The 17,660-nt window shown below is 39.9% G+C and overlaps 1 protein-coding gene across 4 annotated transcripts in view; it reads right to left on the bottom strand.

Annotated features, from left to right (window-relative positions):
• LOC139449916 (uncharacterized) overlaps positions 1-17,660 on the bottom strand; it is a 219,076-nt gene that overhangs the window by 58,122 nt on the left and 143,294 nt on the right. For all 4 annotated transcript variants that reach the window (XM_071231523.1, XM_071231524.1, XM_071231525.1 and 1 more), the window contains 2 exons: positions 12,452-16,349; positions 8,001-8,026 (listed from right to left, as the gene is read on the bottom strand). In XM_071231523.1, coding sequence (XP_071087624.1) covers positions 8,001-8,026; positions 12,452-16,349 — 3,924 coding nt within the window. The remainder of the gene's footprint in view (positions 1-8,000; positions 8,027-12,451; positions 16,350-17,660) is intronic.

The raw sequence follows: 17,660 nt of genomic DNA, 5'->3' as shown, positions 1-17,660 counted from the left end.
ACCTTATTCCTACATTGCTCTGTCAAGTCCTCTCAAATGTTTCCTGCTCAACTTTATTCCTCCATTGCTCTGTCAAGTCCTCTCAAATGTTTCCTGCTCGACCTTATTCCTACATTGCTCTGTCAAGTCCTCTCAAATGTTTCCTGCTCGACCTTATTCCTCCATTGCTCTGTCAAGTCCTCTCAAATGTTTCCTGCTGAACCTTATTCCTACATTGCTCTGTCAAGTCCTTTCAAATGTTAGGTTGATCTGAGAAGTAACTGAATGAATGCTGTTCAATAATATAGGAACAGTAAGGCTATTCGCCTATTGCCCATGCTGAGTACTCGCGTGGGGTGTAATTTCGTTTCTGCCATTTTGTTGCCAGTTCAACAATTATATGCACCCGATTCATACTTTTTATGTAACCACGTGCTGTCCATGTGTTGACAAAGTGCCATGCCTTGTCTGTATGATGATCAAATAATCGACTGCCATTAAATGGTCTTGAATGACTACCAGAGACTTCTTCTTCATCTTTCAATTTGACTTTTTGTTCATCCATGTCTCCTTCAAACACTTGAAATATTTCCTGCATGATTCTTGGTCAACGATTTCTCTATCAAACCACTCAAATGCTTCCAGCTATACCCCTGTTCCACCATTTCATTTTCAAACCCCTCAAATGTACAAATTTTCCTGCTCACCCAACTCATCTGTTTTCCCTTTCTGTCAAACCACTTACAACTGTTTAAATGCTGGCTGTTGGAACCATGTTCCACAATTCCCATATCAAACCCTCAAAATGTTTAAATTCTTCTTGTTAGACCCCTAACCAATCCCTCTCTTCCGCTGTCTTGATAGACTGCCTCGTCCCCTCTGGTCTAATGCCAACTTCCTCCCACAATGCATCACTGAGATAAATCCCATCCCTCTCCCTAATCCCAATCATGAGTCCTGCTGCCAGGACATCAAACCAACAGGTGCTCCCAGCCTCCAACCAATCACAGCAGTCATGTCAGCCATAAGCACAGATTACCACTTGTAATTTCAACATTTATTACCTTCTGATGGGGGTATTTAACCTGACCTATAACCTCTGACCTGAGACTGAGGTCAGACAGCAGGCAATGAGCTTGAAAAAGCCACCGGTGATATGGGATGATATGGGCCATAATGCCCTTGTGTAAACATACCATGTGTTTCTCCAACCCTGCCACAGTGCATCTGACTACAGGATCTGTAGAATGTCTTAGGCCAGAAATAAACACAAGATAAGATAAAACATAAATATCAACCTACCATGCTACACTGAAATTTGGGGGAGATTGAAAAATGTCCATTCAGCACCTGTATGGCATAAAGGATTAGTTACAGTCTTATCAAAATTCACTTTGGCATTCTATGATTAATCGCTTATAAATTGGATTTTTGTTATAAAGGACGAGGCATGATAAGAGTCCTATTTGGACCACTGAAATGTCAAATTTTAATATTCAAAAAAAGAAAATGGCTATGTTCAGATGATTAACAACTAGCTTTTTCTCTTTCTTTTCTCATCATCAAGTACATTAATATGGCAAAAGGAATTGAGAGAAAAACTAAGTGTCAATAATGTTTTTATTTTTTACCACATATTTGTACACATCACACACATTTTTATCCTCACAAGCTTGGGTAAAGGCTTGCTCATGCTTAACTTAGAAGAAACGCTTGCAGAAAAATCTGTAAAATCAACCCTTTTCTACACATTTTAGACTGCCACATACTTAGTGTTAAATGTAGTTCTCATTCACATAAGCACATCTAATAACTTTAGGACAATTTCGGAATGATCTTGCCTAGTTGATCTATAAGCAGAACCTGTTGGCTCATAAGGGCTCCTGTCATACCTCCTTATCAACAGCAGAGTTGAAATATCTAGAAATGTGCAAAAGCATATCATTTACATAAATATTTCCATGGTATTACCCTCCACCAAAACCAGTTAACTTCACAATTTCACGCTTTTTACAAACATATCCTTTTGTTTAAACTTTAAGCATTTAATAAAGTATCCCTTGTTGAGCTAGTGTAATGTTGTGTGAACTAACACTGTCTCCACACATGATCAGCGGTGTCAGAGGGGTGAGATGTGTGCTGAGCCTGTGGAACCAGGCGAGAGCCCAGAGTCAGTGGTTCACCACATGCCCGCTGTCCCACCCCAGTGTCAACATCAACTCCATCTGCAGTGCACGCACCCTCGTCGTGTTTGTGACACTGTTGTTACTGCAAGCTTCTGTGACTCCAGCTTGTTGACAGTAACAATAGCCTTGTACAGTGTTGAGGTGTGTAATTAACCAATTTTTTTCCGGTAATTACCCCGTTTTTAAAGGAAGCATTTTCACTAACACTTTCTGTTGTTTTTGCCTTTTTCAGTGGTATTAATTGCAGTCATTTAATTCCTGTATTGTCTTCATACACTGATACTAATAGATTCAATCAAGGGCTCTCTCTGGTGAGTGAGTGAGTGAATAGCTAGTGTTTTTGCCTTGCAGTATATCCTGCTTTTAAAAATGAACCGAACCCATATAATTGACTTGGTTCAATGGAAATGACTAAAGTGAAAACATCAACAAAAAGTCACGTCAGCAAAAGACCCCACCTAATAAGACTAACATCTATACCCTAAAACAAAAATATTTTACTGAAAAAAAAAAGATTTTTGAATTATCTTAATAAAATATTGGTTTGGTTTCTTGTTTAACACTGACCTCAGCAATATTCCAGCTATATGACAGCAGTCTATAAATAATCGAGTCAGGACCAGACAATCCAGTGATTGACTTTGTGAGCATATAATAAAAAGGAGCCCAGAGACTTTCTACATTTCCAGAAACTGCAGTAATCTAGACTTGCCAACTATAATAGACTTGTGTCGGCTGTATTGGATATATCTGTGTCAGGGTCTATATGACAGACCAACACCTAAGGCGTGGAAAGTTTCAGTAAAAGAAGTAGTTAATGTCTTTACAGTCCTGCTTTGTAAAGAATCTCATCATCAGTCGAGTCTTGGTCTAAATATTTTCCATTAAGAAAATTTGAATTTTAAAAATCCAAACAGCAATTGGTACCTGACTTTGCTACCAGGTTGCTACGTTACCAGTTTCATGGAAACAATTTTAGGTGTCCTCTGGTAACAAACCCATCAGTGAGTTGAGTGGCCAAGAACTTTCAACTTTTCAAGGAAAACTACATCATAGAGCAGCACTTGGCCACTAGGTTGGTATGTGTTGAAACTTCTATGAAGTTATAATCTGGCAATGATTTTATACAGAAGAATAGACCGAGTTGGTGGTCACATCTAAATGCACCTGATCCCCATCTCATTGATGCCCCTAAACCAGGAAGAGGCACTGGTATTCCTAAGAGGGTACGCAAGAAGTAGTAACCAAGGGAATAAAGAGACAAAACCACTTCCTTAATCATAATAAAGAGTCCATTGAACGATTTCATCAATATTGTAAGCTTGTGTTTATGAATCACTATCAAATACTGATGATACCATCTTGCGAAAAGGTGAGTGTATCCTGGCCAACCGATGATGGCTATCACAAACACATGCACAGGCAAATCAATTGTTCAGAATAAACCACTTTTTGAAAGCTTAATGTTATGTGGTGATCAAACAACTATTGAGCACCTACTACAGCTGTTTTCTACACAATTGCTACAGGATCTAGACGTGCATCATAATGTGTAGTCCCTCAGGGCGGTTCATGATTCTTGAAAACAACAAAATGACCCATAATTATGTAATCTGGCAACATGGTGTTCTCACCCAAACAAAAGTTTTCTTTCAAACATGCCCATCAACATCTGATGCAAGCATTTTGTTAAACTTTGCCCTTTTTAAACACATCTCTGATTTGTCATTCATTGAACAAATCATTAAACTAACAGAAAGTTGTGCTTTTCTTTCTCCCCACATCTGTTTCTAATGCAGCCATTAATATCAATCTCTGAAAAAAGTATTTGCCAAAGCTTAATCAATAGATCCTGCAAAGAAAGAATTGCCACAAGGAAATCATTGTTGCATAAACAGAGACAATTGCACAGCCTTTCGGTACAAACATGTTTACTATTGTGATAAAATCCAGTATTCAACTGTCAAGACAACCCATCTGCAGTTTGCTGCATCTCACTTGGCTGAACATCAACAATAGCCCTTTCAGGATATTTTCCACACAACAAATAACTACACGTGACTTCATTATCACTTAGCTCAGCATGTTTAGCAATAGCTAGTGTTACATCAAATCATGTTTCAGAGAAAACCACTGTCTGTACAAATCAAAATGTAACAAATAAAGTATAGCTTACAAAAAATTCCCTGAAAGCATCTGGCTTAGCCTACTTTGAATGGAATGTAGAAACAGGAACATGGTGGATACCCAAACATAAAACATCTCGTAGGTAGGTTACATTTGCCCAAGGGCTACACCTAGCCTGGAGAGTTACATAGGAAACCTGATAACACTTGGATCTGTGTTGAGAAATACACAGCCAAACTCTAATTACACATTATTCACTTGTCATCACCCTATATTGCTGCTTTATAAACTTCTGGTTATTCATCCAACTGTTCCCGATAACTGTGACTTCAGATCTTGAGATTGGAGAAGAAATGTAGCAAGCTATCTTTTGAAGTTTAAGACCGTCAATAAATCTTCCACCTACATGACATAAGAATGTCCATGAGATTACAACAAGGGTCCTATGTCTCTGTGCCCCTATTTGCATGATATGTGTCACACATTCAGTACAGGAGGAATACACTTTGTACATGGGACTTTCAATTGTACTTATAACAGACAACTACAGATAGAAACATCATAGATTACGCAGCTGGATCATATTGAGGCAAGCTAATTGCTATTACAGACTAATAAACTGAAACAAGTGAATGTCTTTTCAACATTTTTTTACTTCTTATATAACAATGATAACAAGGCACCAAAGTGATTGTTGATGTAACTTTGATAATAAATGAAACTGACACTATTACCTTCTTCAAAATGATCGGTACAAATTGAAGACCCAGGTTCTCATCCAAGTTTATCAGATCTGTAAGTGATATTTAACTTTTCACCCAACTTTTACAACTTTTCGAAGTTCTTAACTTACACTGAGCACAAAACTTGGAACCATGAAGTCATGAATGGAACTTTGTAGAGAAATGAAACTGCCACTGGACAACCGATACAGACTCGTGCAGTCCTGGATATGTGATCTCCTACCTGTAAGCCATCTGTTACTGCAGCATACCACCCTGCCTCTCTACAGCTGTTTCCCTGGTACAAAGCATCAGAAAACCGTCCAACAATCAACAACAACCAACACAAAGTCTGAGATCTCAATCCAAACAGGATAATATGACTGTCACGAATACCACGAATTGACTTCTACCTATATAGGTAATCCAATATAGTTCTACCTACCTCCACGAGCTGTGGACTCCATTATAAGTCATGGTCCCCTGATCTCGTAAATATATCCTGGCCGACCCTCCATATGCCATCTTGACCGTTTACATGTATGTATCCAGCTCCGCTCAAACTGTATAATCCTTCTTGTTAATCCTTCTCTATCACCTCAGTGGCCGCTGCCCATTACAGCACTATACACAAGCCAGGGTCTGTCAGTGTGGTTTCCGACACACACTCAGCCGCTATCGCTGGCCCACTGCAGCCAGCCAATCAGGACACTCGCCACCTTTGTGATTCACTGGTGTCAGGGCATTGTGGGATGGGGGAAAGTAAACACAGCCACATGTCATTGTGAGGGGATCAATCCAGGACAGCCGGGATCATTATGATATCATCCTAAGCAAGTTATAATTGACATAACTGTACACACATAGGAAACTGTACAAGATGATGCTCATTCACCCAAACAGATGACCTTACACACATGACTGACTTTCATTTACCTATATATGCTCAGAGTAAAATAAATGTATTATGTATATTATAAATATTTTGATTAATTTCCTGATTTGTTTGATAGGCATTACTTAGAAGTTGACGGGTGACAAAATAGACACAATTTATGTATAACAACTTCTTTAATACTGTAAAGGCAACATTTCGCTATAGATCCTTATACCATGGTCAAGCAAGACTTGCTTGACAACGGTATAAGGATCTATACCGAAGCGATTATGCAACAATTGATTTAACGAAAAATATTACTGTTTAGTTTGGAGACAAGTGATGGAAGGATAATGTTTTGAAAATATTAACATTTATATTTATAGGTGTAGATCTATATACAGTCCTATGAACTATGCTGTTGATCTTAAATATTATATGAGCATATTGGCATGTGTGTCATACTGATTTTATGAAATGAGTGTAAAATGTCTTGTATTTCCCATGCAAGAGGATAATACATTAATTCTTACATATGTGAGTTTAGTAAGATCAGTATGACACACCTGTGAGTGTAATAATTTATTTATTACCTGTTATGTCTTAACACTTTTGATCTTTCCATCAGAAAAATGCACTGATCACAAATTCAGCCTTGTGTTTTTATGCAGAAACAAGGTCATCATAATATATTCTTTGTGTACCTGGGAGATTAAGAACAGGATTAAGTTAATCCCATATAGTGTGCTACCTGTACCTGCTTGGTGAGTGTCATGTACACCAATTACCTGGACATACAGGTAGATACTCATCAATTACCTATTGTGTATACACTAATTGCTCCATCAGCTCTGATGTAAGGCCCAGGTATGTTGTTATAGTAATTAACACCATTGTTCAACAAATTCAGGTGATTGTCATTTACATGTCTATATTTGCTTGTGACAAAACCGGAAATATCAATTACAAGCCAAGCTGTGTTTTCTTTCAATCATCACACACCTCTCACAGCATCAAAGATTCAAGATATATATCAAACGAGAAAATGTGTTCTTGTCATTTATGACCGCAACAAGACTGAATTTGCATTAATGTTTTGGTTGTGTTTTATCATGTGTGGAAATCAATAGCCAAATAAACACAAAAAGTAGAAAAAGCTCTGAAAATAACACATAAAACAAAATACTGTTCAAAATTGTCCTTACCTTCAATTTTATACGCTCACACAGTAGTTTACTTTCAATATTGTACAAGTGTATTCACATTTACATATACCCTCACACAATTTCTATCAATATAATATATACTTCTCCACTTTTGATGGGGATTCCATGATACACAAAACTGATTCTTATAATGTCAAGTGTATACTTAAAAAGGGCAACACTTCCGCCCATATCCCCCTAAAAAATATATATAACAAGGGCAAAAGTGAGCGTGGCTGACTAATACCCCCGACCCGCCTAGTGTGTCAGTAGTTTCAAATTAAATAATGGATAGGGTAAGGGCTTGAAAAATTCATTAAAAAATGGAAAATTAATAAAAACAATATTTTTTTTGACTGCACCCCTTCATATGACACAGATAATATGTACTAAGTTTGAGATAAATCCACTGAATAGTTTAAGAGAAATCACACAGACAAAGTTTTCGGTCGGTCAGGGGTATAATTGAAAAGAATTGAGCAGCAATGAATACAAATACAACTTTTGAAGGGGGATACAGGCAGAAGTCTTTCCTTAAATAGAATGAAATATCTCATTGTCCCTTTTAAAATTTAAGAAGTACATTTGCAAATTGGTTGTCCTAGAATATTATTTGTAATCACTACTTGCCTTACCTTCAGTGAGATGTAATCATTTATCAATTTCTTTAATAAAATACAGTTACTAATGACAAGACAGTGTTGGTGATCAACTTGTTTATTATAACTGCTGACATGTTTTGATGTAGATTCTAGCACTGTTGTCAAGGGAGTAATAATCAACATCTTTATTACAGCATTGTACGTTGCAATCTTATGAATGACCATCTATACTATCTTGTCATTAGTAGTTACATATCCAAATTCAAAATGTCACTCACAGATCCTGAAATATTGTTGCTTACCTTTGTGTCAACCCTGGATCTCTCTTCTGAAACACAATGGCAGAATGTCAATATATAAAATAATTAACTGATAATATAATATCAGCAGACAACTGGATGGCACATAAATATTATATGAAATGATGGTGAAGGGATTGTTTTCAATTAGGGTACTACAAATATGTTCCTGTCTGTGTACCAAAATGTACCCTATCCCAATAGGATACACAAACGTACCCTAGCTTGGAACTGTAGAGCCCTAAGTCTGGACATTAGACTTGCACAAGTCTCTAAGGCAATAATTATTAGTTTGAATCACAAGTTCTAGATTATGTAAATAATAAGAACAAGTTGTACCTATAAGAGACTTGAGTCCTTAGTGTTGTCCACGTATGTAGACTTGCTTAGGAGGACAGACTTACTACACATCCATGGACTTTTCTTTCAATACATCCTTTGAGCAAGGCTATCTGGACACATCTCTTCCACAAAACTGTATTATGAAATGCATCCACTTGTGTCAAGCAAACACTGTCGAGCTCGGTACATTTAGTGATTGTAATAGGGTACATTTCAGCACAAAGAAAGGTACGTTGGGTACATATCTGCAGTACCCTTTACCGACAGACACCACACATGGAGAACAATCCACCATTCCTACATGATCCACAGCTGCGCCTGAGCAAGATCTTGTTGCACTGAGGACTTGTTTGTTCTTGTGCTTATGATATCAAGCGAGTGGCCATATTGTTAACACTAATTAAGCTGTTCATACGTGTGTGTTGACATTTGAAGAGATTATCACCACACTGCTGTTGTGCAGTTGAATAACATACGGTATCAAATTTCATGTGTTATATCAAATATGTAAAGCATTTCCATTTCTTCTTGTTGTAAGTGTAAAAATCTAAATATTTTTATGAATTTTTTTTATCCATTTGAGGCCTTCACAGACTGGTGCACAGAGCTACTTCCCTCCCCCATTTTTGTCTGATTAAGTGAGTTGGAGGTTTCATGCAGCTTCGAACAGCATTTTTGATAAGCTTGATGTGGGAGGAAGCCCAAAGTAATGCAGGTCAATACCAATTTGTGGACACCATAAGCACAGTTATGGTGCAGACAAACCATGAAAAATATGGGATTCAAACCAACCCTCATAGGTTTCTTGGATAACAAAGGGATACAACTCTGCACAGTGATTCAGGGTGAGTGAGTATAGTTTTTTGCAGCTTTTAGCAATATTCCAGCAATATCACAGCGGACAATACGAGAATCCTATACTTCGTGTCCTCAATTTTGATTTTCGTATAATATTGATAAAAGCAGGTAAACCAAACTCACTTGCATTGATAAAATAAACATTCAATTTTCTGATATTATTTTACCTGAAATCCTTTATATCGGTATAGACTTACACAAGGCAATAATTATAAGTTTAAATCATAAGTTCTAGATTATGTACATAAAAACAAGTTGTCCCTATAAGAGACTGGAGTCCTGTCCACATATCTAGACTTGCCTATCAGGAGGATAGAATTACTACACATCCATGGACTTATCTTTCAGTACAGCCTTGGAGCAAGGCTATTACCAGTACAGTAATTAAACAATGGTGCCTACCACTATTAGATACTGTTATAGTCTGAATCTCGTTACAGCTAAACAATGGAGATAGAAATTGCACGTGACTGAGAGTGAACTCCATGCAACAATGCTCAGGGAGGGTGGTGATGTCAGCACGTCATGTACAGAACTCGGAATAAAGAATGTGAAAATATAGGATGGGTGGCCAGCCAACAAAACGCGAACAGAGATCTAGGTCTGTTTTCTTTCTTTGTCATGCAATCATCTCTTCTGTTTGTGTTTAATTACTCAAAAGGTTAAGATCAGAAACTGGTCCTGTAGGTTGTTTGTCTATCTGGGTTTTCTTACTCAGCGTTCTGGATCTCGTGCACAGGCACTTCTCCTCAAATCGTATTCTATTAAGAAAACTACATTCTTTGACTTGATTTCCTGCACTAACATTCAAACAGGAAGTTACATTTCAACAAAGTATAATTAACAAAGATCATATTTTTGAGCTGGGTCATAGCTAGAAGTCTTTGTTGGGAGTCTATGTTCAGTCTAATTGGCAGTAATAGCAAATATTTTAAGGTCATTCAAACTTTAATACCCTTATTATACACATGGACAAAATCACTGTTAACACTATTCACTAACTGCATGTAGACAGAAAACTGGCACCAGTTCCTAGATCAAAGCCACCATTTAACATAGTTGATAGTTATCATACCAGTTTTTGTTTAACTTCTAAAAAGTCAAAATGCCGTAGGTAGTATATTTTTAAATCAATATATCATGAAAGAAAAATTACAAGTCATAAGTATGAACTGGGAGATATTTGCTTTGGGTGATGCAGGGAAGTGGCTGTGAGTGACTGAAATGGAGGCTGGGGAAATCCCAGGCTGGAGAACAAAGGGAGATAACTTCCACAACAAGACTCAATCTGTTGGTAGAGTGCATGCTGTGTCTGCTTGACACTTCATAATGATGTCACCGGATAGAAATGCCCTCATTATATCACAGTGAACATTCCAAATGCTTACATACAATTTGAATTATACTGTCAGTAAAGAAGGTCATAGAGTGATATTTTCATGTCGAATGATAATAAACTATTACAACAGACAACTAGGTAGTAATATATGGTTTCTTAGTCATAGCTTTAAATAACCTGAAAAAACAACACTTTTTTATGGATAACTCCAAAGTAGCAAGAAGTAGCCATAAAATGGCGTCACAAAGAACAAAGAAGTTATCACAAAAGTGTCACATATTCATGTTCTTCCAACTACTAAATGCCTATCAAAGCTTGATATAAACCCGTTCCCATGATGTGAGCAGATGATTGAAAAGGCATGATCCTCAAATTAACATAAATCTTGAAAAAATATCTACCATATTCAATGTAATAAGCACCCATGCCACTCTCAAAATAAGAAATAGGGGGCTCTTATTAGAATATAATTTTAACAGATCATAAATTTCGTGGTTTATGCTAACATCCTGAAATGATACCAAAGAATAGTCTGTGTGTATTATACACGACAGATATATTACCTAGAATTTAATTGCCCATAATTAAGGGTGCATATTACACACGAGTGTGTATTATACACGAATAAATAAGTCTTGTGTACATTGATCAATCGGGAGGGATTGTAATTGGGAGTGTTCACTAGCCAATATATTCGCAAATATCGCCTTGGACGCTTATTACGTTGAATATGGTATATTTGCCACCAAGAAGACTTTACTATGGAGAAAGATAGCATTGACAATAGTTTCAGGATGAGTGAGTACAGTACTTCATTGCTGATAGAGCTAAATTCATCAATGTGAGTGGGAGGAGGACTAAAATTATAGGTTCACACATTGAACCCACATGGGAATTGAACCAGGGCCTTGCATTGACAAGCAAATGCTTCAACCCTAGCAACACTATGTGTCTTCTACAAGACCCAGCTATAAGGGAATAATTTCCCTTGTATGCTGAGCCATCCCCCTTCTATCAATGAACTTGTTCACTTTGTTCAATCTATCACAGCTGTACTATTGCACTGAAAGTTACTACCGGTACTCTCAGTTGAACTGCCTACTTCCTTGTTACTGCACTACCTAACTCCAGGTGATCAAAGTTCAACACAACTACCTTCTCAACTGCAGGGAAAAAATGAGGATCATGCAAATTGAAATATATACCCAGTAGTAATATTATATCCCTCCTTTTTCTCATCAAACAGAGGGCACGGGTGGCCCTGTCTTCTAAGGCGCCGCGATTCACTGTACAGAGTTGCGTCCCTTGGGCACGACAGAAACCTATGATTGTGGGTTCGAATCCCGGTTCGCCAGATTATGTTTCTAGGTTTGTCAGCACCATACCCATGCTCATGGGTTTCACCAAAGTGGAAAACGTCTGAGACTTGCACCATTTCGGGCTTTCCTCCCACATTAAGCTGACACGCCGTGATATAACTGGAATACTGTTAAAAGCTGCGTTAAACCCAGCTTACTCACTCTCATCAAACAAATGAGCCGCTAACAAAAGCGATTTTCCAATCAATCTGATGTTTCCCTCTCAAACAGCAAATTGATTAATAAAATACTTTTTCAGGAACATTTGTTATTTAAAATTTATGAGCTTCCTTGTTATCCATGTAGTGTTTTCAAACCATGCACAAAGTATGCATGTTCATAATCTTGTAATAGCTGTTACACCAAGATCGCTTTGTGGGACAGTGCCCTTGACCCTACTCCAAACAGTGATCTTAGCACTACCAATATCCCATCTCAAATACTTGAACATAACATACATTGCAGCCATATTGCTGAGACAGAATTGTGAACTAGGGCCATGTCTTTCAAGTATGCTACAGACTAGTGAGACTAAGTCATTTGATGGATATCCTTACCTCTCTCACACCATCCTTAGGCGGAAACTCTTCACTTTCACGAATACTCCCAGGGTAGGAGTTGCGGGGTGTTGATGGAGAGAACACACTGATATCCTCGTACTGGTGATCGGAGCACATGGAGCTGCGGTTGGAGCGGTTCATGTCGGGGCTGTAGTTGAAGGATCCCCGTGACCGGAGTCTGCTCCACTCCGTCTCCTTGCGCTGCTGTCTCGCCATGTCGATGTAGTCACTGCTGCTGCGGGACGATGACCGCTTAATACTGTCGGCCCGATGGGCCTTGGAAGCATTCAGATTCTCTGAAGCCTTGTTGATGAGATCAGTGACAGATTCAGTGGGGGACGTTCCTGGGATGTATTCGTACATGTTCGACCCACTTGAGTCAGCACCCTGTGTGTCTTCTGAGCCAAGACTTCCTGAAGAACTTTTCTTCCCAGTTTTCATCTCCATGAAGGTCCGCACAGCTTGCTGTTGCCGCTTCTTAAGGTCCTCCCCCTTCCCCCCAGTCTCATCAGGGACTGACTGAGAATGGCGAACAGAGTCTGCAGGGTTGTCATCAATGGATGAGGCCCTCGGTCTGTCAGGCCTCTCAGCAGCTGGATAGGAGTTCCTGTCATCCTGGTAAGAATCATCATCTTTATATGATCCTCTATCATCCTTGAAAGAGTTTCTATCACTGTTTCTGTAAGAATTCCTATCCCCTTCCTTGTAGGAATTTCTATCACCATCCCTATACGCACCTCTGTCTTTACCAGAAGCTAAGGAACTAGTTGAGTCCCTATAGGATCCTTTGTCACTGTCTTTGAAGGAGCCCTTCTCATCATCATCAGCTACCACTTTGTCCCCCTCACTGAAAGAACCCTGGTCATTTCTGTCCCTCAGTTGGTTGAGTTGGTCTGAGGACATTCTTTTGAGGCTTGACCTTTTGGTCTCCTCTTTCCACTTATCTCTGGTGGCACGCCAGTCCGAGGAGCGGGGATATTTGGAATCATACACAGTAGAGTCAGGAGGACCACCAGACATTCGTTGCCGAGAAGCAGAATTATCTGCCTCTTCCTGAATCTGGTCCAAGGGCTTTGGATCTGATCTGGAACCACGATTATTAGGATGGTTCATTTGCACATAATCTGTTGCACTATGCATACCATTTTTACCATCAGGACGTCCCGCTCGTAATGTTCCTTCTGTTTCATCATAAATGCCATATGCTTTCTTCATTGATGGTTGACGGCCTACACTTGCTGTGCCGGACTTAGCATCTGAACTGCTCACACGAGTGTGAACATCCCCTTCCCTAGGCATTGGGGATCTCTCATCCCCAGTGAACACAGAATCGTAAGAGTCTAGCCGTGAGTCGTGGTCCCTCTGAATGGGTGCTGGGGGGGAATCCTCATACTGGGTGCTGCCAGAAGTGCGAGTGTCTGTGGAACTCTTTGGTTGAGAAGGGGTAGAGGAATCAGAGCTACGACATGATGCTGATCTCCGACTGTTGATAGAGGATTGGGAATCTTGAGACTTTCGCTGAACACTAAACAAATTCTCTGCATAAGATGCACTCTTTTCTCTTTGATGTGTCACAGTTGAAGCTGAGCTCTGACGGGGCAAAGGGCCACGAGACCTATTGGACATCATAGATGGGTCAAGGCTGTATCTGCCCCGAGGCATGTTACTCTTGCTGCTCACAGAATCTCCCACAGAAGACACATCACCACGAGAATCGGACAGACTAGACTTGGAGCCAAAGTCATCTCTCCCAAAAGGAGCTGAATTTTCTGAAGGGTGTATAACAACACTAGTGTATGACTCTGCCTCTCTCATCCCTGTGTGATGACTTGCATCCTGAGAAGAGGCAGACGACAATCTTTTTTCTTGTTGATGTGGAATTCTACCTCCATAGTACTCCTTAGCCAGACTACGAAGCATGGACTGAGTGCTGGGATCATATTCGGAGTAATGTGGCATCACTATACTTTTCTTACTCTCTGTATTACTTTGCTCTTCTGGTAAATAATCTGCTGCATATTTTGCCTTAATATTTTCAAATCCTTCAAATTTAGAACTGCTGCCTTCATACCCATAACCCATTCCTTTACCACTGTCTCCACCCGAGGCTGATTTGTCCTTGGACAGATCTACATCATGTTTCTGTGAGGACCGTCGAGCCTGGGAGGATTTCTCCTCGAACCCTTTCTGACCATCTGGCAGGGACATGGATGTTCGCGCACCCTCTTCAGTCACCTGCACCTCAGCATTGCACTGTTTGGGATCAGCACTTCGGATAGAAGTTTTGATTGCATAGGAGGACACATCCGTCTGTGTGCTTGTGTTGTAATATGGAGTCTGTTTCACAATGTAAGCCTTTGACTGCTGAATCTGAGCAGATGGCTGATCACTAGGAACACCAAATTTGGGCGGATTTTTCTTATCTTGGGGGCTCTGAAGCGGACTTGTACTTGAGTCTACTAATGTTTTTTCCTTAGCACTTTTATTATCACTGATTGGTCTCACACTTAAGGGTGCACGAGTGTCCTCAACAGGACTGTGCATGGAGCTCGAATCCTGATGGCCTAACCTATGAGCCTTGGCCTCTTTCTCATACTGACTAGAAAACACAGGCGCTGGGTAGGCTGAGACAGATGCTTGTGAGGAAGCCAGTTTATCACTAAGTTCACTCTGGTCCACACCCGGAATATCCCGTTCAGGAGGGGATGGAACACTGTATTCTTTATCACCTAAGTTGTGTCCATCTGAATCAAACCTTGGAGGAGGATACCCAGGCTCAGAGTTGAACAAGTCCTCAAATTTGTTCTTACCAATGTTTTCATAATTCTTTTGCACTACCCTTCCGTATTTGTCATACACAAACTCTGTTTTAAATCCGGGGTCACTCTGATTCCGGGCTGATTTGCCATCCTCACCCTTCCTATCAGATTGTGGACTTTTTTCAAACACAGGTCTCAAGTTAGAGTGGTGGATATACCTGGGTTTGGCTCCCGGGTGAACCTCCTTCTTAGTGTTTGTATGGTCCGTCCAGGACTGAGCCCGTGCTGTGATCGGCTGGCCTGTCTCGCCAACTTCATTAGGCTTTGTCACAGGCCAGGATGGGTACTTTTCATGAGCTTGGTTATAACGCCCATATTGCAGACTGGAAGGATCCCTCACAGGTGGGACAGGTGGGTGGCCAGGTGAGTGCCCAGGTGAGTCCATAAGTTCATGTTTTGGTCTGGGGGGAATTATTGGAGCATCCATATCGGCTTCATCATCTTCTATCTCAGATATTTTTTCACTGCCCAAAGGTTCAATCCCAAAAGCAGAAATATTCTCATAATCTGCCCTGTACCGTCCTAAATGGTGTGGGGCTGACCTGCGGCTGTACTTATCACTTTTCCTTGTATCTGAATATGTTTCATCATTGGTGTACATGTTTGGTCTTGGCTTCTGGTATTTGGGACCACTCTCCTTGTTGTACATACTCCAGGCACTGTTTGGTGATGGTGGGTGATGGACACTTCCTGATCCCCTCACGTCAAGCCGTTTTGGCCGTATGGGGTTACCATAACGATTATCCTGACCAATATCTTCACTGATATTTGGACTGGACTTGGCAGGAGAAATGGACGGCTTCTGAGTACTACCGGAATAAGGAATGTTCTGCGGTAAGTCTTGGTTCAGACTTGGAGTAGATTTTGCTGATACCAGCTGTCTGCTGCGTGATACTCCATGAGACACAGCATCTCTTTGCTCTGCCTCTGAGTAACGTCTTCGTCCCTGGTTCTGGGGATCTTGTTGACCTTGGTTCCCTTGGTAACCTTGATTTTGACCTTTGTCTGGAGGTCGTTGCCAGGGAGGATCATGGGAAGTCCTTTTCTCCTCTCTTCTGTTTGTGGACTTTGCCACACTGAAAGGAAACAAATTATATGTATAAAAAACTTGAATGAATTTTGTAGATAAGACATTTCTTATAATCTAAAATGTTAGTAATGCGACTGTCAGGTAAATAAATATATATACTTTAATTATCTGAGCATATATGTATTTCAAGAATACATTAATAAATACCTCATTTTCATCACGCAACCAGAATGCCGTTCAAAGCTAAATATGCTACTATTTTCCTAACTACAAGCCATGTAACTGTAGCCTAGCTGCACCAGCAAGAACAGGGAACAAAGACTGAACCAGCATATCTCCTACACAAACATTCAGCCAATGAGACATCATTAATTACATGTCTCCTGTAGGACACCAACCTACTCGGAGGTCACAAACTTGTAGTGATACAGCTTTGTCATGTCACTGACTACATAACCCGGTAGCTACCTTCAACTAAGTCACAGATATCTTCAAAATACCTCAGGCAAATCGGATGCTCATAGACCACACGTATGGATCAGTTTCTCAACTTTATGGAACGGCTTCATCATAATCAGTGATTTAGAAAAACCTCATTTGGTGATATATTGGTATAAGATACTTTGGTTCCAGATTATTCCTGCTGAGCCAGCACACATAAGGGGTTAGAGATTGTCTTGGTTTCTATAAATACAAGTGAGAGATAGCCCTTGTCCCTTGCCAGCATCATTCAAATTGTTTAACATAAACTTCTCTGGTTTCAAGGCCATACATGTGTCCCCTGTGCAGCAATGTTACACATGAGAAGGATCTCCTGCAGTGTTGTATGTTAAATTAAAATGACAGTTATGTTTCTTCTACTCAGCAGTACATGTATACTACTCAAAAAAGTTAAGGACCGCTGATTCTTTCATAGTTAATCAGTCATCCCTTGACCTTTATTGACCAGGGCCCCGTTCCACAAAGCAATCTTAGCCCTACGATCATCGTAAGCCTATGTTAAAGTATGGGAGTTAGTGCTAATATGGCTTTGTGGAACGGGGCCCAGTATATATGGTAAGTGGGTATATGTTTCGCACCACAGGAAACATATTCCGGCTATATCATTGCAGGATGTTAATATAGGGTCTGGACCAGGCAAACCAGTGGGTGAAAGCATGAGCAAAAACACGAGGCAGGGGGTAAATTGGCACACAATCAGCCAGTTCACACATTGTGACCTACACTCCTAAGTTGTTAGGTCTTGCGGAAAGAATGGGGTACAAGTGACACGACAGTAAAAAAAATATACCCTAAACTGGCACACAATTAGACAGACCCACATCAGTAGTCAGGTTTTGTGGCAAGAACTAGTGAC

The sequence above is a fragment of the Haliotis cracherodii genome, unplaced genomic scaffold (assembly GCF_022045235.1).
Source record: "Haliotis cracherodii isolate W230 unplaced genomic scaffold, xgHalCrac1.p SCAF_8, whole genome shotgun sequence".
Lineage (NCBI taxonomy): Eukaryota > Metazoa > Mollusca > Gastropoda > Lepetellida > Haliotidae > Haliotis > Haliotis cracherodii.
The sequence above is the reverse complement of the archived record's forward strand: the minus strand, read 5'-3'. Positions and strand labels throughout refer to the sequence as shown.